The following is a 24,312-nucleotide window of genomic DNA, read 5'->3' as shown; positions in this document are numbered from 1 at the left end:
AAAAAAAAAAAAACAAAAATAACTGTCCATCACAGTCTCATGAAAGGAATCAAAGACATCCAGTGTTCTTAGATTGGGAGACTCAAACAAGGAACAGTTCCTCTTAAATTAATTGGTGGATTTATTGTGTTTTTTTTAATTTTTTTAAACTTTTATTTTATGCAAATTGGTGTGAAGGTATCAGATCCCCTGGAACTGAGGTTACAGACAGTTGTAAACTGCACATGGGTGCTGGGAATTGAACCCAGGTCCTTTGGAGGCACTGCTTGGCCTATTAGCTCTAACTTCTTATTGGCTAGCTTTTACATCTTAATTTAACCCATTTCTATTATTTTATATTTTACCACAAGGTCAGTGGACAACCGGAAAGGTTCCAAAGTGTCTTATCTCTGGTGCTGGCTCCATGGCTTCTCTCTGACTCCACCTCCTTCCTTCCAGCATTCAGTTTAGTTTCTTTCCCCCACCCCCACTTAGCTCTACTCTCTACCCTATCACAGGCCTAAGACAGTTTCTTTATTAACCAATGGTATTGCCGGGCAGTGGTGGCGCACGCCTTTAATCCCAGCACTCGGGAGGCAGAGGCAGGCTGATCTCTGTGAGTTCGAGACCAGCCTGGTCTACAAGAGCTAGTTCCAGGACAGGCTCCAAAACCACAGAGAAACCCTGTCTCGAAAAACCAAAAAAAAAAAAAAAATGGTATTCACAGCGTAAAGAGGGGAATCCCACATCAGTAACAGAATTAAAGATAACCTATGGCTGGGAAAACAGGAAATGAGAAGAGGTTGACTTCGTTAGCCACTAGGGACTGCAGACTGCAGCCGGATATGGAACGTGCACAGTGCCAGTTGTTGACTCTGCTCTACCCAGTGGAGTTACCACCAGCCATTATGAAGTCAGATTTGTCCTGGAGCCATTTTTATGGGCCCCTTTCCTCCTGAGCTTATTCTCATTGAACTGTTAGGGTGGACGGTGGAAATGTGTCTGGTGGCTGTAGGTTGCTTGGTTGACGGGGAACTTTAAGGTTGCCCTTTATCTTAAGGACTTTGGCGGAGCAAGGAGTTCCGGACTGCAGTTGTGTGTTCTGCTCCAGTTGCTGTGGAAAGACCACCTATTTCACATGTAGAAAACCTGTTCTCAGGTTTAGTACAGAGCTCTGTAAGGAAGATAAGGTCCTTTTGCCTGTTTTCGTATTAGAGCATACAGTGATTTGACTTTGGGGTCATGCTCCACTAGCAATTAAAAAAAGTCAAGGGTGGCTTTTCATGCTCAAGTTTTGACATTGCTTCACACACTGAAGAGGCATAAGAAAAGGTTTCTCTCTCTTTCTCAGTTTCTTTTGCTCCTAGGTTCTCATGGCAGGAGAGAAGTGTCTATGCCAGTGGCAGGGTTGCAGCAAGGGCAGGGCCTCCCAGATTTGGGATTCTTCTAAGGCTTGAGACGGAGGAGCATTTTTAGCACTGCAGTCACCAGTGCAGCCATGGCTAGAGTTACACTCTTCTGACCCAGCGGCCCCCTTGCTGTCAGAAGGAAAGCCCACTCGCTAGCCTGTGACTCTTTCCTACATATTCAACACAGTCAAGGTTAGGTATTCTTTTCCTTGAGGAAGGATTTCCATTCATTTAACAATTCTTCACCAATACGAGACTTACTTTGTGAATTCAAGGGATAAGTTTGGTCATTTAAGTTGTAGAACCTCTAATTAAATCCCTGCTCAGAAGTGTCCACTGCTCACCTGGTATGAGAGGAGCCAAGGCCTGAATGCCAAGGTTTTGACCCTCCAAAGGCATGTGATATGTGACTAAATTCTGTCCGTCTGTGCCAGGAACTCACAGGGAGACAGAACTGTGCTTTCACTGTGTAAATGGCTGTGTTCCCAGATACTGGTTTCAGAGGGAGGCAAGGAGGCAGACATACCCAGCACCGCATCTTCTCTGAGAGCCACAATAATCCAGACATCTTTTCATACACAACCCGACGCTAGCAGGAATCCCCTGCCCTCCGAGGAGAGGAAGGAAAGGGACCCATAATCAAAGACTATTATTTCCACACTCAAGTTTGGATATATGAAAGCTTCACTCTCTAGAAGGTAGAATGAGGCAGTCAGAGGACTTCTAAAAACAGTTACCACAGTACGTGGTCTGCAAATGCAGCTGGTGTGGGCTTGCTGTGTGGGTGACAGAAGGACACTCCTGTCACCACCTGGGATGTGGTCTTCGAGAAGTGAACACACCCAAGTATAGTCTACACACTTGTCACATTCTGGAAAATTCGGGTCAACTTAGATCTGTGCGAAGCTAACTGAGTTTATTTGTAGGATGAGTCGTGGTTCATCTTGATTGTGGGTGTGCTGGAGAAGAGAGTGCAAGATTAATTAGGGGCTGGAGCGGTGGCTCAGTGGTTAAGACCACTGGCTGATCTTCCAGAGGACCCGGTTCAATTCCCAGCACAGCCTCCTCGAAGGAGGCGTGAGCAGTCACAGCTGGTACCACGGTGCCAGTGCAAGCCTGCAGCGCTTGTCTAAGGAGGGAGCGCATTTCTCAGCCTGGGTCAGAACATGGAATAGGACTTTGATGAAGGGGTGCGGGGTGCATACCCCAGAGTGCCTGCCTGCCTGGGTCCATTGCCATTTTTGTTAGCTCAGCTCCTTACCTGTGAGGTTAATGGCAAAATCTCTGAAGCAAGTCCCCCTTTTTTAATACCAAAATAGCTATGTTGTGTGGGTCACAAAGTTGGGATAGTGAGCAGCCTACAAGCTAAACAAGTAGAATCAAGCCCCAGAAGTCCCAGGCTCTGGGAGAATTGAAAACAAGTTGTGCAGATTGTCCTACTGAAATACAGGCTGAAGGTCAGCCTGGTGGCTTCCCCTAAACAGGATGTTTGGTCTGAGACTCGTGCTGCACAGGACCAAAGGATCTTTTCTTTCTTGCTTCAGTGCACACTTGACTCTGAAGTGGCGCTCAGAGTGGGTGGAGAGTTCTTCTTTGACCCTCAGCCCACAGACGCCCCTCGAAACCTCGTGTTGATTGCTGGAGGGGTTGGGATTAACCCCCTGCTTTCCATCCTGCGCCACTCAGCAGATCTCCACCGAGACCAAGCAGACAGAGGAAGAGGCTATGAGATAGGAGCAATAAAACTGTTCTACAGTGCCAAGAACACCAGTGAACTCCTGTTTAAGGTAAGGGGGAGATACGTTTACAGGGTGCTGTAAGCAGTGTGGGAAATTGTACAGTCCATAAACAGCAGGTGACGTGAAATGATAACGTGCAGAGGGGACAATTGAGGCTTAAGGACACAAATGAGAGCTCAAGACACAAGGAGAGGAGTGTATGCGTGGGTGGGGTGATCAAAATAAACTGTGTATAAAAATGCTATCATGAAACCTGTTACTTTGTATGCTAATTAAACAATGAAAACTCATTCAGGCAAACAGGACAAGAAAGAAGTGAAACTGCCTAGGGGATTGAAAGGGAGTAAAGGGAGAAGGATGGAGTGAATATAGCCGAAGTGCTTGGTGTACACCAATGAAAGTGTCTATATGATGCCCATCAGTAAACAATGAATATAAACCAATAAAAATAAATAGGTATGCAAATAAATGGGAATTTTTTTTTCTTAGGTTCAGATTTCTCTGCAAAGGTTCACATAAAAGACTTGTCAAGGCTTAATCAGTTCTTGTGAGAGAATTAACAGGCCATTTCACCCAGGGCAGTTAAACATGTTTCCAGTTAAGTGTCCGGGTAAGATGAGTCTTAGTGGGCATCGAATTCTCTGTTACTGTGATATAACGCTCTGACTAAGTTAACCTATAAAAGAAAGTGTTTAACATGGAGGTTCTGGTTTCAGAGGGTTAGAGTCCATGAACGTCGTGGCAGCAGGCAGGTAGACTTGGTGCTGAAGCAGTAGCCAAAATCTCACGTCTTGAGACACAAGCAAGAGGCAGCAAGGGCTACCTGGGAAGGGCATGAGTCTTTTGAACCCTCAGAGTCCCCCCCAGTGACACTCATCTAACAGGGCTACACTTCCAACCCTTCTCACACAATTCTACCAACTGGAGACCGAGTATTCAAACAGCCTGGGCCATTCTCATTCAGATCAGCACAGTGGGCTAACATCTAGAAGGTAATGGAACAGAAACAACACTAGGGCCAGGCAAGGTGTCTCACATCTGCAATCCCAGCCCTGGACATGTGAGGCTGCAAGATCGGGCATTCCTGGCCAAATCCAGCTACACAGCAAATTCAGGGTTAACCTGGACCACATGAGACTTCCTCAAAAACCAGGAGGAGGCAGAGATAGAGGAGGTGGGAGGAGGAAGAAGAGGAGGGGAATTACTGGCCTAAAATTTGCTATGTAGACCCAGTTGCCCTCGAACTCATAGAGACCCACCTATCTCTGGCTGCCAAGTGCTGGGATTAAAGGCATTGTACCATTCTACCCAGCTGTGGTTTGATTTTTAAAATTGTAGTTTGACCCAATTTCTTTGACATTCCAGAAAAATATCCTCGATTTAGTAAATGAATTTCCCGAGAAGATTACATGCAGTTTGCATGTTACAAAACAGACGGCACAAATCAGTGCAGAACTTAAACCATTCATCACAGGTGAGTCCTCTAAGGAGATTGGCTAGCTATGCAGTTATTGGATAGAGAGGCCAATTGGTTAAGCATAGATTACTGTTAGGAGTCACCTGCTGGGAATGTCATTCCCAGGGGAATTGAGACAGTTCATATAGAAATACTTACTTGTGATTTGCTTAGTATAGATAGGTTTCTTACTGCCCGTATTAAAATTGTACTTTTCACATTTTTTAGTAGATCCTGGCATTGTGACTATAATATACAAACAAATAAATTATACTCCTGCTTTGGTTGAATCAGTTCCATTTGCCACCTATAGTTATTTAAATTACTCACTTTCTCTATTTGGAAGGAGTCCTTAAAGTTTTTTTATTTACTTTTTGTTTGTTTTACTGTTTTGGGGATAAGGTCTTACTGTGTAGCCTTGACTGGCCTGGAACTCTTGAAGATCCACCTGCCTCTCCTCTCCAAATTCTGAGATTAAAGGTTTAGGTCATCACACCTTGCTAAAGTTATTTTAAGTGTATGTGTATATATGTGTGTGTGTGTGTGTCTGTGAGTGTGTGTGTGTTTGCAGTTCTGTATGGATATCAGAGGACAACATTTAACATTTGGAGCTTGGTTCTCTCTTTCCATCTGTGAGTCTCAGGGATCCAGCTCAGGTCATCAGACTTGGTAGAAGCCTCTTCATGCTGGGCCATCTTACCGTCCTGAAAGGGTTTTATTTCTTTCTTAATAAAATAGCCACTTACTTGGCTGAAGGCAGTTTTCATCTCTACAAAGGCGCATAAGCTTGTGGGCTCTCTCTAAAGAGCAACTGGTAATGAGCCTTCTGCTTTGCTTGCGTAGGCCTGGGAAGCCTGAAGAGACCCAGCACACAGTGAACCATGGTGCAGATCAGGCTCACGGTGCTGCAGGCGACCTCTGCCACCCAGCTGTGGTAGGTCAGGATACAAATGTGCCTAACCTGATTGGTGTTTCTTTTGTTTTCTTTTTTTTTTTTTTTTGGTAGAAGGAAGAATAACGGAGAAGGAGATACGAAACCACATTTCAGCAGAGACTCTGTTCTATATCTGCGGCCCACCTCCAATGACGGACTTTTTCTCTAAGCAACTGGAGAGCAGCCATGTTCCCAAGGAACACATTTGTTTTGAGAAGTGGTGGTAGGGAGCCGGCCCAGACCTGAGAGCCACTCAGGAGAGTGAGACTGTTTAGGGTTTGTGGGTTTGCCTCCACCTGAGCTATCTTTTTTAAAGCTGTGAACTAAGTGTCCAACCCAAGACTAAAGAAAAACCAGCACCAGATTTATACAATAAACATGCTGTCGACTCGTTAGTCAAGCTTTTCTTGACTATCCTGATTTTTTCTTTCATTAATACCTATTTAACTATCTCATGATGGTTCATTGTTATGGAGTTTCTGGCCCCTGGGAAAAGACCATACACTCAGTCCAAATTGATTACCTACTAGCAGGATGACAGTCTCTGAGCCAAGGAGGGGTATTGGGAAAGGTTTATTAAGGGCGAAAAGCACATGAAGACTTTCAACATCTACACAAGCAAGCAAAATCTGGTCTGTTCTGTCAAGTGGTCAGTGTGACTCAGAACAATCTGTGAGTATCTGTAAACAAGTTACAGAAGCCAAAGCAGAAAGCAGTTCGTCGTCGTCACAGTGGAGGGTCCCTGCTGTGGATTTCTGGTTAGGGGTCACTGAGTCAAGGCTGTTTTCTGGGAACCTGCCTTTCTGGAATTTTGAGTCTGAGGCAAGCAGTCATTAGGTATTAAGATGGAGGTCTAGCACACAATGGTTTCTCTGGCTGACCCTTACACCATGAACTGATTAATACAAATTTTTCTTTGCCATTAGGAAGAAAAATGGTCTACTTAAAGGAAAATAATGAGTTTTGTGTTTAAATTATTGGACAGAGATTCATGAATCTTGTGTTTAGTGAATTTATAATTTTAAATACATTCTTAATTTTAGTTTGAAAAGTCTTAATGTTTAATGATATTTTGTTGTTGTTGTTGTTGTTGTTTTTACTTTGAATGGCCTGTAGCCCCATGTGAACCCCCAGTGTTGCATCAGGAAATGAAAACTCATTAAGAAAACCGCTTTAGTGGGTTGAATATCCTGTTTTCCTTCTTGGTGTTGACTACCCTGGGTAATTATTAATTCTTCTGTAACGAAACCTTTCTGCAAACTGTCCCCTGCCTTACCACTGAGGAGCTGGCTTCTTATTTGGGGCAAAGGTGTTGGTAATTGTTCTTTCATTCCTTCAGCGGCTGGCCTAGCTGGCTGTGCAAATGTTCTTAGGATTGGCTAAGAGGTGTGGAGCCATTTTCGAGTCCTGCTTGTCTGCTTTTCCCGTCCCTCCTTTTTAGAGTTGTTCCTGGCTCCAGCAGGTGGGTTGTACATGCTCACTGGATGGTTCTCTCCTGTTGCAGGCTAGATCCCCAGATCCACAGACATGGCCAGACTGTCGTCCCCGGCTGCTCTGGCGAAACTGCTGAAGGTAGAAAGCGCTGTCTACCTCTTTATTTTTGGAGGGAAATGTCCAAAGTTCATACACTAATTGAAGCAAAAAAGGCTAGGGCCCATGGCATCAGCTCAGAGAATATGGGAAATAAAAAGACCGTAGGCAAACCCAGTGCTGAAGACCCAGGAGGCCCAGCTGAGAGTCTGTTCTTGAGCAGGTGACAGAGGAAGCTTGCTCTAGTCTCTGTTGCTGCACACAGCCCGAGAGCTTCCCGGCCTAGAGTCGTTCAGGGTTGGGGGGGACAAACACCGTTTAACCTCTGCTTTGATTGAAGTTTTGTCAGGTTTTAAGAGACTCTGAGCTGAGTCATGTGTCACCAATGGCTGGGGCACACTCTGAACTTTAGCATTGTGCCGACATTATAAAGTGCACATCACAAACTTGAGGTGTCTCTAGGTGGTATAGTCATATGAGATCCCTGTTGTATGACCTGTGTCATTGACCGAACACTGACACCCAGTGCGTTGGTCTCTTATATCTCATCACCCCAGGACATCTGCCTTCGGAGGAAAGAGGCTTGGGAGAAGTTTCTGAGCAGCCACCATGAACTGGGACTATACTGATTGACCTCCAAAGTGTCCATGCTGAGGGATGAACTTCAGAGCTGAGCTCTCAGAGGCATGGGAGGTGCTGAAGAGATGACTCCGTGATTAAGAGCACTAACAATTCTTCCAAAGGACCCAGATTCAATTTCCAGTACCCATATGGTGGCTCCCAACCATCTGTAACTTCAGTCCTAAGATATATAACAGCCTTTTCATTCTTCCTTGGGCCCTGCATAAATGTGGTGCTCTGACATAGATGCAGACAAAACACCCTACACACAAAATTAATTTTTAAAAATCAGGTGTAGGATGCAGTACTAAGATAGAGGAGTGTGGAGTCAGCAAAGGGCTCCTCTCCAACTGCAGTGGAGGGAACAAAGGGGACAGGAAGAGTCCATCCAAAGCCTCTGTGAAAGAGTGGCTGTGCCTAGGGAGCATTCTCAGAGCAGTGTGAGATGGCAGCTTCGGGCATCCTGCCTCTGTCCTGCCAGCACCGTGCTGTGTTCCTATTGTTGTCGGAGGTCAAGGGCTCCCTCTCTGGAGACCCCAGCTATGCCGGCCACCCTGCACCTACTTGCTGACACTGTTGGGAACTGCTGCAGTGGGCCAGGCTCTGGTCTCCGTTTGCCTGCACTGTTATTCTTTCTGGTTCTTTTCTGGTGCTAAGTTGCATGGCATATTCTGGTCTGCGGGCTGGGAACACCCCAGTGTGCTTGCTGCCAGGCCAGCCCACATCTCTCTGGTGTTCATTCTGAGCAAGCTTCAGCCGTGTGGCATGCAGTTTAGGCTGCGGCAGGGGTACAGCCTGTGGAGACTGCAGAGCTGTTGTGCATATCCTAGGGACTTGACTTTGGTCAAGTTTCTTGGCTGGTTTTTGCTTCATGAAAATTTTCCACTTGTACCTGAGTAAAAATAAGTACTGACCCTTTTTATGGACTTTTAAGGGGATTAAATGCAGTTATATGAATAACACTGAATGGATGTGTTATCATTGCTCATTTGTTCTTTGTCCTACTCAGAAAGGATTTCAGGAGGCTGGGCAGAGTTGACATTGTTCACTGACTTGGTCCTTCTTGTGGGTAGACCAGTAGTTCTTAACCTTCCTAATGCTGTGACCCCTTAATATCATTCTGCATGTTGTAGTGATCCCCCCAACCATAAAATTATTTCGTTGCTACTTCATAACTGTAATTTTGCTGCTGTTATGAATCAAAATGTAAATATCTGTGTTTTCCCATGGTCTTAGGTGACCCTGAAATGGATGTTCAACTCCAAAGGGGTCGCCATCCACAGGTTGAAAACCACTGACTTAAAGATTATAGTCGTGCTAGAGTTAGAAACAGATGAACCTCTTCCTGAAAAGGTTAGTATTACAGATCATCCTGGTTTCTCAAGGACACCAGCTTGGTTTACTGTTTTCCTGACCTTTGCCTGTGTGTTTTCATAGCCCAGAGTCTACACATCTCCATTTTTCTATCTGTGGATATACAGTGCACTAGAATCACCCTACATGAACAGTTGTCTATAGAGTACTCACTTAGAAGTCTCTAACATCAGTATTTAAATGAAACTTGGACCTTGTTGAGACTTGGTTCCCTAAGTAAGGGAAAGCTTGACAAACAGGAGAAAACATAACTATCTTGATTAAACATAGATTTTTAAAGCCAGTTCTTGTTGTAAGCAACCTAACAAATTCACCAGTAGTAGGAGAATTGAATCTATACAGACTTCATTGCCACTTGAACTTCTTTAAAAAAAGGTTCTTTTACACATTTTTGTCCTTGGTTACATAAGAGCCTGAGAGTTGGAATTCTAGACTCCAGAAAGAGCTGACCAAGATAACAAAGCTTCCAGTGACCTTGGATAGTGAAGTTAGCAAGAAAAAGTGGGAGAGAAACTATATACAGAGCTGAAAATCTTTCCATGTAAATCTTGTCGTTCCAGGTTTTTATAGAAAAGGCGTTGGGCAGCCCCCTGAAGAACAGAGGGAGTGCAGTGGTTGCTTTTCTAGCAGGTAGAAAGGGAAAGAAATGTGGGCTTTCCAGTGCTGTGGGCTGGATAGGCAGTCTAAACACAAAGCACTCATGTGTTTATTTTAAAAACAAAATAAGGCGGTGGGACTCGAATTTAATGAATTTAATCCCAGCACTCCGGAAGTAGAGGCAGGCAGGTGGATCTCTGAGTTCAAGGTCAGCCTGGTCTACAGAGCTAGTTTCAAAACAGCCGGGGCTGCACAGAGAAACCCTGCCTCAAAAAAACAAACAAACCATAAAATATGTGAAAACCATAAAACATGAACAAAGCTTCAAATAATATTGTGACATCTATCAGATTTATTTCTGTATCACTATTATTACACATATCATAAGAATGTTTCCTATTCCAAACATGACTATTGATTCTAATGATTCCATGAAAAAGAGACCGTAGTATATTACCTTCTTGTGAACAAGATGTTCTCTTCATGACTTTATAATACACAGGCACACAAAATTAGATATTAAAGTAGCTAGTCTCAACGCATTGCCCATTAGCAACAAGTACATTTAGTGATAGCTTCATCTTAAAGCAAAAATAGCCAAGCTCAGTGGTGACAAAATCCGTGCACATTTCATATGGAAATCATGCAGAAATCTCTCTCCACGTGTCAGCCCTTTGGTGCCTTCCTGTTTGTGTTTAAATCCTTTCACAGTGCAGCCTCAGTAGAAGAGAGGAAGATCTGCATCTCCTGGAGCTTGATTAATGAAAGGACAAGATGCAGGATGAAGCTTATGACATAAACCTGAGGTGAATCTTTCCCTATTTCCTCAGTGCTTTGTAAAACAACTCTAGTTGAAAATAATGCAACAGAGAGATTCATCTTTGTGGCCATTTCCCCCACAACTCAAAACATAGAGTAGCCAAACTATTGCAAGAATACACCTATTCAAGCTGTGGCATGGTGGCGCACACCTTTAATCCCAGCACTCTAGAGGCAGAGGCAGGCAGTTTTCTGTGAGTTTGAGGTCAGCCGGTCTACAGAGCTTTCCAGGACAGCCAGGGCAACCCAGAGCGACCCTGTCACAAACAACAACAAAAGAATACACCTTTTTCTTTTCTTCTTTGTAGTGTCATAACCGTCATCGGCCCAATTTGTTAGGACATGCTCCAAAGACCTTTGGTCAGGAATGGAGCTGTGCCGTGCGTTCCACAGACAGAGCTTGGAAGTAGACCAGCAGACCCACAGAACAACTCCTTTAAACCACAGGCCAAGAGGCCGCGAACCAGGAAGTGGGGAGCAGAACAAACAAATGAAACCCTGAACAGAACACTAAGTGCTATTAAGCCAGAGAACAAACTCTGTAACCTAAGAATAAAATCTATTCCATTCGTAGCTGCAAACGGTAGGTAGTGCTAGGATCTGGGAAAAGGGAAGTCGAGTTTCTCAGTCTAGAACTCCGCACCCCTCACTCCAGTCCAGGCACGGAGCAGGAATCCTTGATTGCACAGTGACTGAAGAGAATCCCCCATGCTGTTCCAGTGTAGTCTCTAAACTATGTGACCGGAACACTGAAGCTCATGCTGCATGTCAGCACAAACACCAGCATGCAGAAGCAGAGTAGAATCCTTGTCAAATACAGTTTTAGATTTATTTACTTTTATGTGTTTGAGTATTTGCCTGCATGTTGTGTTCATACACACGTGCATGCCTGGTGCCTCTGAAGATCAGAAGAGGGCATCCGATTGCCTGGAAGTGGAGTTCTGCATGATTGTGAGCCACCATGTGGGTGCTAGGAACTCAACACAGCCTGATCTACATAGTAAGCGCCATAACAGCCAAGGCTACATAGTGAGCCCTGGCTCAAAAACAAACAAACAAATGGAAAAGGGGTGGGAGGAAGGAAAAAGAGGGAGGGAGGGAGGGAGGGAGGGAAGGAGGGAGAGAGGGAGGATGGAGGGAGGGAGGGAAGATGGACGGAGGGAAGGAGGGAGTAAACTGGCTGAGCAAAAACTAGGCAGCAAGCCCGTTATTAGTGCTCCCCATGGCCAGTTCCTGCCTCCAAGTTCCTGATTGAAGTGCTTGCCCTGACTCCCCTCAATTCTAACTCCCCTGGAATTCTAAACAAACCCTTTCCTTCCACAAGTTGCTTTTTGGTTATGGCATTTGTCTCAGCAAAAGAAAAACAAACTGGAACTAAAGATTTACTTAAATTATCTGCAAATACTATGTCGTTGTATATAGATGACTTGAAAAATCCATGGATTTTGGTTTTCACAGGGAGCATGGAGCCAATCTCCCAAGAATACAACGGACAGCTCTGTTCCGTGTAATGAGATCACCCACCTCTGAAAAGCCACCGCTGGCCACCACTTATTCTCTTCTCCAAACCCGGTTACAGCCTCACAATGGGAAGTGTGAGGCCAGTGACAGGTGGCCTCATACTTGTGTGGACACAGAGGCCACATCAGAGACAGAAGTGAGGAGGCTACTGCTAGCCCTCCCCACAGTCTTCTAGAAGAGGCTTTGGCATCCAACTCCTGGGAGGGCAAATGTTGCCAGCTCCTGTGGCCTGATGGTATCAGTCATGATAAAATAAGATGATGAAGAAATATGGGACATAGCATGTCCCAACCATCCATAACTCCAGCTCGAGCATGTATGAGAGTTAGCTTTCCCTCCTGATGTCAAAATGCCTGAGATAATTGGCATATAAGGATAAAGGGCTTGAGAGACGCTCTGGGTGGGACTGTAAGATGGCAGAGCAACGAGCTACTGTAGGTGTTCAGGCTACGGACTGACTTCAGGTCCAGTCTCTGCAGCAGGGGTGACCACTTTGTGAAGAACACATTGTGTAGTTGCCTAAGATGCCAAATATCAAAATCTTCAGTGGAAATTCCCACTAGAACTTATCCCAGAAAATTGGTGACCGCCCGGGCCTGGAGCTAGGCGAGGTGGTGATTAAGAAATTCAGCAGACCTATGTGGAAATTGGAGAAAGTGTACGTGGTGAGATAAATGGCAATCTAATGGAGCTTCTGATTATGATTAATGCTTGCAAGATTGCTTCAGCCAGCTGGGTGACTGCAGTCATCCCAAGTTTCCTTATGCCCTCCAAGATAAGAAAGATAAGAGCCGGCTCCTGTCTCAGCTGAGCTTGTTGCAAATCCTTTGTCGCAGGAGCGGATCATATTATCACCATGGATCTACATGCACCAAATTCAGGGCTTTTTCTGATAGACCAGCAGAGAATTTATGTGCAGAGCCAGCTGTCCTCAAGTGGATAAGGGAGAATATACCTGGGTGGAGAAACTGTACTACTGTCTCACCTGATGCTGGTGGAGCCAAGTGAGCGACCTCCATTGCAGACCAATTGGATGTGGATTTTGCCTTGCTTCACAAGGAATGGAAGAAGGCCAATGAAGTGGACCCCGAGGTGCTAGCGGGAGGTGTGAAGGATCGGGTGGCTATACTTGTGGATGACATGGCTGACGCTGTGGTACAATCTGTCACGCCACTGACAAACTTCTCAGCTGGAGCTACCAGAGTTTATGCCATCTTGACTCATGCAATCTTTTCTGGCCCAGCCATTTCTCGCATCAACAAATTCATACTTTAAAGCAGCCGTAGTCTTCCTCTGGAGGATAAGATGAAATACTGCTCCAAAATACAGGTGACTGACATCTCCATGATCCTTACAGAAGCCATCAGGGGAACCCACAATGGAGAGTCTGTCTCCTACCTTTCAGCCATGTTCCCTTATAAAAGAATAACTTCGGAGCTCCCTCCGCAGTCCTGTCCAGACACTGAAGAAGGAAGATGTGACCTGCTCTGCTGAAAAAGGTACCGAGCCATGTGACTAACATATACTAGAATAATGGGCTAATAGAAGTTATAAGAATTAATAAGAAGCCTGAGCTAATGGGCCAATCAGTTTATAAAATATAGACTTCTGTGTGATTTCTTCAGGGCTAAATGGCTGTGGGACCTGGTGGGAGGACAGAAACCAGTTATTGGATATCCACCACTGCTGATGTAATAAGTCAATCAAACTGAGTTAATAAATCCAGGTTTAATAGAAAGAGCAAAGAACTCCTGGATGACCCTCAGGAGGGCAGGAGAGGAATCACGTGACAAATGGTCTTAAGTAGCTTATAGGTGTGGTCTTGAGCAGCTCTGGGGAGGGGTTTACTCTTGGCTGGCTTTCTGAGGGGAGAGGCCACTGTTTGGAGGACTTTCTGAGGGGCAGGGTCTGGGGAGAGAGAGAGGTGGGCTTCTACCTAATAATCCTAGACTCTTTGGATATATGAGTGCCAGGGGCTCAGGTGGAACTTTCACCAGAACACAAGCTATAGTAATATGCCATTTTAGAAGAATGATTATTTTGAACCGAAGTAAAATTTTTTAAAATATTTATTTATTTATTTATTATGTATACAGTGCAGGCCAGAAGAGGGTACCAAGTCTCATTACAGATGGCTTTGAGCCACCATATGGTTGCTGGGAATTGAACTCAGGACCATTGGAAGACCAGGCAAAGCTCTTAACCACTGAGCCATCTCTCCAGCCCCACCGAAGTAAAATTTTAAAATAGCAAGTCATATTTGGGGCAAATGGTATAGGGCTTGCCTAGCATGTGTGAAGGAAGCTCTATCTTTGCTCCCTGGCACCACCCAAAAAGTAGGGGGCACTGGTAATCCTCCTTTGAAATCCCAGTGTCTTAAGTTACTCTTCTACTGCTGAGACAAAGCAGCACGACTGTGGGGGTGAGCGAGAAGAATGGCCCCCCCAGACTTGCGTGTTTGGCTACTTAGTCCCCAGTTAAGAACTGTTTGGGAAGCCAGGCGGTGGTGGCGCACGCCTTTAATCCCAGCACTCGGGAGGCAGAGGCAGGCGGATCTCTGTGAGTTCGAGACCAGCCTGGTCTACAGAGCTAGTTCCAGGACAGGCTCCAAAACCACAGAGAAACCCTGTCTCGAAAAACCAAAAAAAAAAAAAAAAAAAAAAAAAAAAAAGAACTGTTTGGGAAGGTGTGGCCTTTTTTGGAGGATATGCACCAGTCTTAGTTCGCTCCTTCTCTCCCTTTTGCCTATGGACAAAGATTTACACTCTTAGCTATTGCTCCAGCATCACACCTTCCTCTCTATTGCTCCCTGCCATGATGGTCATAGACTCACCCTCTGAAATTGTAAGCTTCTAACAAGCACTGCCGTCTAAAAGTTGCCTTGATCATGGTGTCTTAGCACAGCAAGAAAAAAGCAACGAAGGATTTTCTCTTACATATCTTCCACACTGGAAGAGAGTCTCCAGCAACAGTTGTTAACAGCTCCTATAATTGTCAGGAGAGACCCTGGTGAGTCTTATGGTCTCAGCTTCCCAGGCTCCAGGTTGAAGTTCGCTTACTTTCTGAGTCTCATGAACTGCCCATCTCCTTCCTTAGGTCAAGGCTTCCATTTGGAGGAACCTGCTGTATAAGAGGAGGGCAGAACAACCTCACTTGTTCTTCAGACACCATCCACATTAGCTTTTGAGACAGGACTGGCCGCTAGTCCAGAACTCACCAGAACTTGACTAGGCTTGCTGCCCATCATCCCAGGAACCTACTGGTTTCAGCATCATTGGTGCTGTGAATAGCCTTTTTAGGGTTAGGTCCTCAGGGCCACAGCCAAGCACTTCACTGGCAAGGATGCCTTCCTGCCTTATCCCTTGTCTGGTTTTATATGGCACTGGGGATCAGACTGAGGGCTTCACATGCTAGACAAACACTCCACAAACTGAGTTCCATCTCAGCCCCGCGTTGACCTTTTCTGACCACCTATTTCCTTATGTATTCATCAGCTCTGGACACGGGTGGTGATGTTTGCTCTTCATCACCTGGCAGCTGTGAACAGAGCTATAAAAAAGCTGGAGTGCAGATGTCCTCAGGGTGGGATTGCTGGACTCTAAGGTACTTCAGGATTTCATTGCTCACGGGAACTCCTTACTGTTTCCCACACCGGAGATTACTGTTGAACAAGGAGAAGGAGGGCTCACTTGAGGAAGCAGACAAAAGACTAAAACATTCAGGAGGATGTTGGCTGTTTGAGAGACGTAAGCATGTGGCCTGTCAAAAGAAACCTAGGCTGGAGGGAAGATGGCTCATGCACTGTGCTTTCCCATGCTGGACCCTCATCTCCTGGGCCTCAGCTCCCTAGCCAGCCAGGCTGACCTACTGGGCTAACCTTCTGCCTTCCCAAACACAGCCTCAGCACTTGGCTGCTATGGATCGTATTTCTGAGCCCTCATTTCTTTGTTGACAAACCAGGGAAGAGCACAGAGGGTGTCTAGCAGTCTGCCAGCACAGGATGAAGGCTTCCAAGGAAAGTTCTTCCCTTCTCTGTTCTCACACCAAGACCAACAGCTTGTCAAGGGTGAGGAAATGGTGAACACCTTAGGGTAGAGGCTTAACAGATGAAAAATTTAAATCAACTGAAATAATAACTTCCTGCTCAACCCTCTGTAAATATTTACTGTGCTCTTGGCACAAAGCCTTTCCAAGAAGATCCAGGTGTGGCCACTCTCTCCCGTATAAATAGGGAACCAGCACTCGCTCTTGCTGAGGCTTCGCTAGAGGTGCCTGCCTGTCAGGAGTCCTGCTTCTCACAATGGTGGGTGACTGACTTCATACACAGGACTCCTTTCTGTCTTTAATTGGAAGTGGGTCTTTCCTTACAGTGTCTTTTCTACGAGCCAATATCAGGGAATGACTGTGGCTCCCCACGGGAGGATAAGAGGAAGGACAGGAGCTGGGGAAGAGAGCCATATGAGGGTGGAGAGGCCCTCAGGAAGGGACCCTTGCCCCACCTCAGGAGAAATGTTCTCTATGGAATCCTCCTCAGACAGAGCTGGAGGGGTACAATAGTGGGGGATGGTGCCCTCCCTGTCCGCCCTCAGATCCCTCTCCCATCCATCTCTTGTGAAGCCTGGGGGGTCAACTCGGGTACCTGTATTCATCACGGTCTCCTTGAAAGCAGCAGTGAACAGCCAGCATGGATCACTTCCTGTGGGGCTCACATGGGAGAGCAGGAACACAACAGTCCTGTCTGCTGTCAGTGAACATAATCTGAAAGTCCGCGCCCTGCCATCATGAGAGCAGAGACAAGGACACAGAGCGGGGAGAGGGAGAGAGTGGAGGGGAGGGAGGAGAGGAGAACACGTGAGCCTGAGGTCCGTCCACCAGCATCTCAGTCCTGTATGTCCTGCAACCCACAAGCCTTGGGAGCAGCTCTGGTTCCTCGGTTCCCTTACTGTGACTCAGTAAAGAAGACTCTAAACTTCCATGATCACCTTAGCATGGAAAAATAGGCTTTCCATCTAAGGGCGCCGAAACCCTATCAACAGGCAGAATTGACTGTGAGCCAAAGACTGAAAAAAGAAGAAGAAGAAAAAGTAAATGATAATTGTTGGTGTGTGTTAAATATATTGAGCAGTATTTTTTGGTGATTGCTTTGTTTTCTTTTTCTTTTCTCTTTCATTCCTTCCTTCTTTTGGAAAGATTTACATTTTCTTTGCAGTTTTAAGCTGGATGAACGTCACTGTGGAAGTAAAAAGAAAGAGCCCAAAGAAAGGTGTCACAAGTCACAGAATGCCTTCTTAGCCGGGTGTGGTGGCTCAAGCCTGTTACCCCAGCACTTGAGAGGCTGGGGCAAGAGGACTGCCCTGAGCTCAAAGCTAGCCTGGGCTACATAGTGAGTTCCAGGTCAGCCTGGGCTGCAGCTCTCTCTGTGTCACAGTAGTCAGAGCACCCAGGCCGTTGTGTTGTGCAGCCTGCAGGGTTGCACCTCACAGTGCATAGAGGGTCCTTGCCCTGCTTTTCTCTCCCCGCTTTGTTAGGTCCTCACGCTTTGTTTGAGTTTTGTTGTTTTTATTGCGAGCCACTGTGTTCTCAGTCAGCTCTTTGCTTGGGTGTCGTGTGGTTTTCCGTTTTCACAGTGCAGTCAGCTGAGCTGCCTTTTAGGTCTGTCTTCACCTCTGTGCTGTTCTCGGGGTCCTGTTAGAGGGAAATGTGAGTGGTTACACTTCCAATTGCTCCATAGACCCTGTTCCCATGGGAACAGCCCTTGTGCTCATCACCTCCCCTGTGGGCCTGTTTCCCTCTGCAGATTCTAAAGGGCATGGTCACTCCATCCTCCTTCATCTACATTCACATTTCTTTTGCTTTGGGCAAGTTGAAATTCCCAGGTGTTGATTGATCCTTTCTCTGTTTTCATGTGTGTATGTGTGTATCTGTCTGTGTGTATGAGAGATGTCTCTTTATTTATGTTTTTGTATCCCTTGATAACTGTGTATTGCTCTGTTTTCATGTGTGTGTATGTGCGCACGCACATGCCATTTCTCTTTATTGCCCTTGCTACTTTTATACTGTACTTTGCTTTTCTTTGTTATAGTGAAACTATTTCATGTATTATTTTTAAATTTGATATAGTCTTAGCTTTATTTATTTAGTCATGTAAACACTAAAATCTCTTTTATCCTTAAGATGATATAACTTTCTGTTCTTACTTTATGATCTTATTAAGGAAACATTTAAGTTAGCTTAGTACAGACTATGTCTTCCCCATAAAAATTGAGCAACCACTTTCCCAAGACTATTTGAGAACTACAGAAAGAGGAAAAACCAGGGCAGAGGGTTCATGGGAGAAACTACGGAGGTGGAGACGGCTCTTCTCACGTCAAAGGGCACAAGGAGGATGAGCACCTGGGACATGAGCCCCCAGGGCACTGAGAACAAGCCAGGACAGAGCGCCTGCTTCAGGAAGTCTCTGCTATAGCCAGTGATGAGGCTCCCACCATAATCCTTCCTATCCCCACAGCCAGCCTCACAGTGAACTCTGGGATTGGTTTTGTGAGACAGGTTTCTCACTGTGGTCAGGTCTGTCTATCCTGGTGCTCACTCCACAGACCAGGCTGGCCTTGAACTCAGAGATTTGCTCACGTCTGCCTCCTGAGTACTGGAATTAGAGGCGCGTGCCATCACCCCCAGCAGAAATTTCTTTTTATGTGACTGATTTATGTCTTAGTTCCTGACTGCTAGGTTGGGAGTACCTGGGAGTTGCTCCACACTCTGCCCTTCTGCCAGTATAGGATACTCAGTCAAGTAAGACCTTCGAGAGTCACTCATTCTCCACTTCCAACCTCTCCCTGCATTGCAGAAAGCTCTGCTGGGCAGTCTGCTGTTCCTTGCCACCTTGGTGACGGCATGCAAGGCAGTGTGCTTTCTCGAACCACGTAAGGGACTTCCAGACCAACCGCTTGGTGGTAAGTCCTGGGTTTTCCAGTATTTTAAATGCCACTACAGCTTGGTAGATATGACTTATAGGGCAGATGGGGAGCCTGCTAGATACCACCTATAGATATTACCTACCTGTGACCTATGGCAGATGGGGACACCTTGGGATGTACACTGGAAGAAGGATTTGGGCGGACACAGAAACAGAGTGAGAAGGCTGTTCTCAACTCTAGCTAGATGAGCTCAAAATGCACCACAATCAAGTCCCTTTTAAGAACAGCTGAACAGGAACCTTTGGGCTGGAGTTGCACATTAAAAACGCTTTGATTTTCACATGCAGTCAGGGTTAAGAAGCAGCATTTGAATTTTAATGTACATGATCATCCCTGTAATCTTGTTTAAATGCAGTGTGTGTGTGTGTGTGTGTGTGTGTGTGTGTGTGTGTGTGTGTGTGTGTGTACTGGGGCGGTGAATGTTGCTGGAGATGCTCAGATACACCAAACAAACACTTTAATGCTGTTACATTCTGCTACTGTGATGAAACACTATAATCAGAAGAAATTTATGGGAGGCAAGGTCACTTCTAGACCACAGCCCACTGTTGAGAGAAGTCAGGGGCAAAGTTCAAGCAAGCAAGAACTTGAAAAGTATTCCTCGGATGACATGAGGCTGTGTCAAGTTGACAAAACTATATATGATGGGGCTGGAGAGATGGCTGAGGGTTAAGAGCACTGGCTGCTCTTCTAGAGGACCCGAGTTCAATTCTCAGCACCTACAGGGTGGTGCACAACTGTCTGTAACTCCAATTCTAGTGAATCTAACATCCTTACACAAATATGCATGCAGGCAAAACACCAATACACAATAAATAAAAAGTTTAAATAAATAAAAAACAATACATTAAAAAAACAGCTAACAACTAAATGTGATAACTATTAAGCTACATCTCTTAGCCCATTAAGTCTAATTCACGGGATCTGATAGCAGGTATGAAAATCTAATGTACAATGCAGCCCTAGGGGTGCTGATGCTGTGGTCCTTCAAGCATGGGTCACTTGGATCTAAGGCAGCAACTCTCACCCTGGCTGAACATTCTTAAAAATAAGGCAGAGGGCTAGGGATGCAGCTGTCTTGGTAGAGGGCTTGCCTAGTATGTATGGGGTACAGAGGTCAATTCCAGCACCGCATAGAGCAAGGGTGATGACACATTCTAGTAATTCCTGTGCTCAAGAGGCAGAGACAGGAGGGTTAAGAGCCCAGTGCAGGCCTTGAGAGAGGGCTTAGTGGTGAAGAGCACTGGCTGTTCTAATAGAAACCCAAGTTCAGTTGCCTGCATCCACACGGCCGCTTACAGCTATTGGCAATTCTAGTTCCAGGACATCTAGTGCCCTCCTCTGGTCTCTGAAAATATGATGCAGTAGCCTTACATACATTCATACCCATAAAATTAAAATAAATCTTTAAGAAAGTTCAATACAATCTTTGGGTAAATGGGAAGTTCAATACCAGCCGGAAACACAAGATGCACGCACCTCAACGCCCCCCAAAACAAAACCAAACAAAACCCGAAGTAAACAAGAAAGTCTGGGCTCCACCCACAGATACTGATTTTGTTGTTCGTTGGTGGGGATTAGGTATAGAAGAAGGCTTGTTTATTTTGGTGTTGGGAATTAAACCCAGGGCTCTGTGCATGCGCAATACCTGTTCTCCACTGAGCGACTTCCCAGTCTGTGGGTAGATTTTAACTACCCACAATGCTCCCCACGTGCACCCAGCCTTGAGACTCAACTGATACAAAGCAATGGTAGCAGGGATGTGAGCGTTTTTGTTCAGGACAACTAGAGGGAAAACTAACTGGGCCCCAGCCACTCCTAATAGCTACTAGATTCCAAGGGAAGGGTCTATTTATTTATTTATTTATTTATTTATTTATTTATTTATTTTTTTGGTTTTTCGAGACAGGGTTTCTCTGCGGCTTTGGAGCCTGTCCTGGAACTAGCTCTGTAGACCAGGCTGGTCTCGAACTCACAGAGATCCGCCTGCCTCTGCCTCCCGAGTGCTGGGATTAAAGGCGTGTGCCACCATCGCCCGGCCTCTATTTATTTTTCAATACCTGTTCTGAAATAAAATCTAGAAAGATTTAAACTTGCTTAAGAAACATTATCAGAACGCTGGGCAAGGTGGCTCAGGCCTTTAATCCCAGCAGGGGCAGCTGAATCTATGTAAGCTGGAGGACAGCCTGGTCTACACAGTGATCTCCAGGCTAGCCAAGGCTGCATAGCAATACCTTGTCTAAAAAGACAAGCAAACAATAACAAAGCCGTCACCAGAGGCAGGTGCCGCAGCCTGCTAGATTTTAGCCATCTTGAATACAAAAGCACTGTCCCGGCCACCTCTACAATTGCTTGCAGTCATGTGCCAGTGGCTGGCTCAGTGTCCCTACAAGCTTTGTTTCTGTTACTTTTTGACCTGGGAATTTGTATCGTTTTAGACTGCGTGGATCCTGATGGTACCAAACACCCCCTGGAGTCTTACTGGGTGAAGGACTGTAATAGGTGTTTCTGTGGACCAGATTCAATCAGCTGCTGCAGCCTGTAAGTCTCAACCACTGATTCTGAGGGTCCCAAACCACCACTCTAGAGGGGTTCTGCTTTCTTTTGTTTTTTGTTTGGTTTTGAAACAGTCTTTTTAAGTTGCCCTGCCATCAAACTCCAGGGCTCAAGAGATCCTGCTACCTCCTGTGTGAGCCAGGTGTGATGTGAACGTATGTCAGAAGCATAGACAGACATGTTTGCATCTACCCACAAGGCCAGAACTGCTTGAATAATAGCAAATTCATAAGCTACCTTGAGTTCTTTTTAACAAAAAATTACATTCATTTGTGTGTTTTTGGTGTGTTTGGTTTTGGGGGGGCTACATTTTGTCAAGCAGTCCCAATTTTCCATGATGCCTAGTCACACTGGCAAACAGATTTTTCTTTATTATAACTTTAACTACTACAATGAACTTTGAGATCATACTTTATACATCACACAGTAAATGTATGTATACATGTATATGTGTATGTATATATGTGTGCATGTGTGTATATATACATGGCTATAAAAGCTGACAGTCCAGCAGAGTTGGAAGAGTTGAAGAGGGTTGGAGGCAGAAATATGATAGAGATGCAGAGTCTGTTGGAGGTGCACCTAGAGTGGAACCTCAGGGCCAAGTTGAGCTGCCCAGTTGAGGAGTTGGACTACTAAAGCCATACAGGCTAAATATAGCACGGGGTCTAGATGGATCAACAGGTGAAGGGGCCACCAGCTGTTTGAGCAACAGGAACCGAGATAAACCAAAGCCCCTGGGAGAATTAGAGAGTTATGGTGTATACATGTGTATGTGAACAAACATCTTCAAAATGTCAGAGGCTACAAGTGATCAGCAGTTAGTCTTAAAAAGAATCAAACCAGAACCGTACAGTCAAAGGCATACTTCCATGTGGCGGGGACTTCCACCCACAGGGCAATGTTCACATGGGTTTTGGGCCATGAAGGTTTTAGTTGAGGGCTCAGTGCCCTGTTCAACTGTGAGAAGATGTCGTGTCATCTTCTCCCTGCATGTACCACCGAGGGCTACTAATTTAGATGTCCTGGGGGCCAGAAAATTGAGATCCATGAATGGTTTAAAATAACTTGGGGAAGAGGAATGTCTTTTCCCTTTAGGATACAAATCCAGACCTTGATACTGAGACTTTGTTACAGAGGGCACGGAAATGGCTGCTTTTATACACTCTGGGTAGGGCAGCTTATTTTATTCTTTGGTTTTTAAAAAAGATTTCATCTCACTGGATATAGTGGTACATGACTTTAATCCAGCACTTGGGAGGCAGAGGCAGGAAAATCTCCAAGTTCAAGGCCATCCTGGTCTACAAAGCAAGTTCCGGGACAGCCAGGTCTACACAGAGAAACCCTGTCTCAAGCAAACAAACAACAAAAAAAAACTAAAAAAAAAAACCTTAAAAATGTGAAAAAAGAGATTCATTTTATTAATTATATGTATGTGTGTGTAGATGTCTGTGTGGCTGTATATGCACATATATGCAATTACCCAGGAAGGCCAGAAAAAGGTGTTGACTCCCCTGGAATTGGAGTTGGGTGCTGAGAACCGAACTCCCATCCTCTGAAGGAGAAGCAAGCACTTTTAACCACTGAATATATTTCTCTAGCCTTCAGATTTCTTTTCTGAGACAAGGGCTTCTGAAACCTAGACTGGCCTCAAACTCACTGTGTAGCTGAGGCTGCTCTTCAACTCTGATCTGCCTGCCTCCACCTCCAAGAGCTGCATGGCACCATGTCTGCTTCTGGCAGGGCAACTTAAATCCCAAGCCTCTAAATGGGCTTTGAGGACAATGACTCCTAAATTGTGTGTGCCCCGATGGGTGGGTTTTCCCAGGAATGTTTGCTTCCAGGGGCTTCTCCCTGGGTCCCGCGACCCTGGTTTGGGAAGGCTCTCTGCCCCTGTAGGGTGGGTGAACTCCTCTTCTAACCAGACACCAGACAGGGTCAGGACCACTTTTCCGTTTCCACAGTCCCGCACTATTATGGACCACTCCTTGAACAGCGAGGGTGGGAAGGGCAAGGGTAGTCAAAGCTTTGCTGCCCCCAGAATCACCCAGAGCTGCCCCTGAGCCTGTCAGACCTTCCCAGTGCCTTTCAGTGTATGCAGAATAGAATGTAAGACCCATGTCAGGGATGGTCTCTCTGACTCCATGGCACAGGCAGGTACAGATGCCCGGATTCTACACTTTGGGTCTTCCAGTTCAAGGAAGCCCTCAATCTGGTGAGGGGAACCCTAGGCAATTTGAGTGTGGGTCATCTGCTTCTTGCATAGACTGTGTGTGAGTGGCAGGGCTGGGTGAATAAATGAATTTCCCCCTTCTAACTAACAGGTCTTGTCTCATTACAGAACCAGTATACCCCAAGGCTACGACGAAGACAAGTGTCAGCAAATTTTCCACCCAGAGAACTGCACCTACAGCGTAGTGGAGAAGACAAACCCAGGAAAGTCCTGTCCTGTTCCTGCCTGGGTACTGTAAAATGAGCTTCCTGTGGGCTCAAATGTTGAGCCGCGTTTGAATATTTGTATGATGTAAATGTATCAGTTATAGGCTGGGTGGTGGTGGCTTATCATCCCAGCGCTCGGAGATGGGCTCAGAGGCAGGCGGATCTCAGGCCAGACTGGTCCATGGAGGGCAACACAGAGAAACCCTGTCTTCAAAAATGCAAATAAATAAATAAATTTGCCAATTATGTTTGTATGAACTTAATGCATGTTATAAAGCAAACAAACACATAAAGGAGACAAAAAGAAAACCAAACATGTTTTTAAAAAAAAATCAACTCAACAACACCAGTTACAAATTAC

The 24,312-nt window shown here is 45.5% G+C and overlaps 2 protein-coding genes and 1 pseudogene across 7 annotated transcripts in view; all 3 read left to right on the top strand.

Moving 5' to 3' along the window:
• Oxnad1 (oxidoreductase NAD binding domain containing 1) overlaps positions 1 to 6,559 on the top strand; it is a 27,545-nt gene extending 20,986 nt beyond the window's left edge. For all 5 annotated transcript variants that reach the window (XM_050140640.1, XM_050140641.1, XM_050140639.1 and 2 more), the window contains 3 exons: positions 2,933 to 3,175; positions 4,493 to 4,601; positions 5,590 to 6,559. In XM_050140640.1, the coding sequence (XP_049996597.1) occupies positions 2,933 to 3,175; positions 4,493 to 4,601; positions 5,590 to 5,744 (507 nt within the window). In that variant the 3' untranslated portion in view covers positions 5,745 to 6,559. The remainder of the gene's footprint in view (positions 1 to 2,932; positions 3,176 to 4,492; positions 4,602 to 5,589) is intronic.
• A 3,979-nt stretch (positions 6,560 to 10,538) lies between these two features.
• Positions 10,539 to 14,393, top strand: LOC126500611 (ribose-phosphate pyrophosphokinase 1-like; annotated as a pseudogene).
• Positions 14,394 to 16,153: 1,760 nt separating this feature from the next.
• Positions 16,154 to 24,191, top strand: Msmb (microseminoprotein beta). Of its 2 annotated transcripts, none has more exons than XM_050140750.1 (4): positions 16,154 to 16,282; positions 18,827 to 18,932; positions 21,389 to 21,497; positions 23,854 to 24,191. In XM_050140750.1, the coding sequence occupies exons 1-4, from the start codon at positions 16,280 to 16,282 to the stop codon at positions 23,981 to 23,983; spliced, it is 348 nt and encodes a 115-aa protein (XP_049996707.1). In that variant the 5' UTR covers positions 16,154 to 16,279; the 3' UTR covers positions 23,984 to 24,191. The 2 variants fall into 2 exon arrangements, with proteins under 2 accessions (XP_049996707.1, XP_049996708.1); XM_050140751.1 differs by having other exon boundaries at positions 21,395 to 21,497; positions 23,854 to 24,190.
• Positions 24,192 to 24,312: the final 121 nt, after the last annotated feature.

Source organism: Alexandromys fortis, unplaced genomic scaffold (genome assembly GCF_014885135.2).
Source record: "Alexandromys fortis isolate MF-2015 unplaced genomic scaffold, M_Fortis_MF-2015_v1.1 scaffold_46, whole genome shotgun sequence".
Classification (NCBI taxonomy): domain Eukaryota; kingdom Metazoa; phylum Chordata; class Mammalia; order Rodentia; family Cricetidae; genus Alexandromys; species Alexandromys fortis.
The sequence above is the reverse complement of the archived record's forward strand: the minus strand, read 5'-3'. Positions and strand labels throughout refer to the sequence as shown.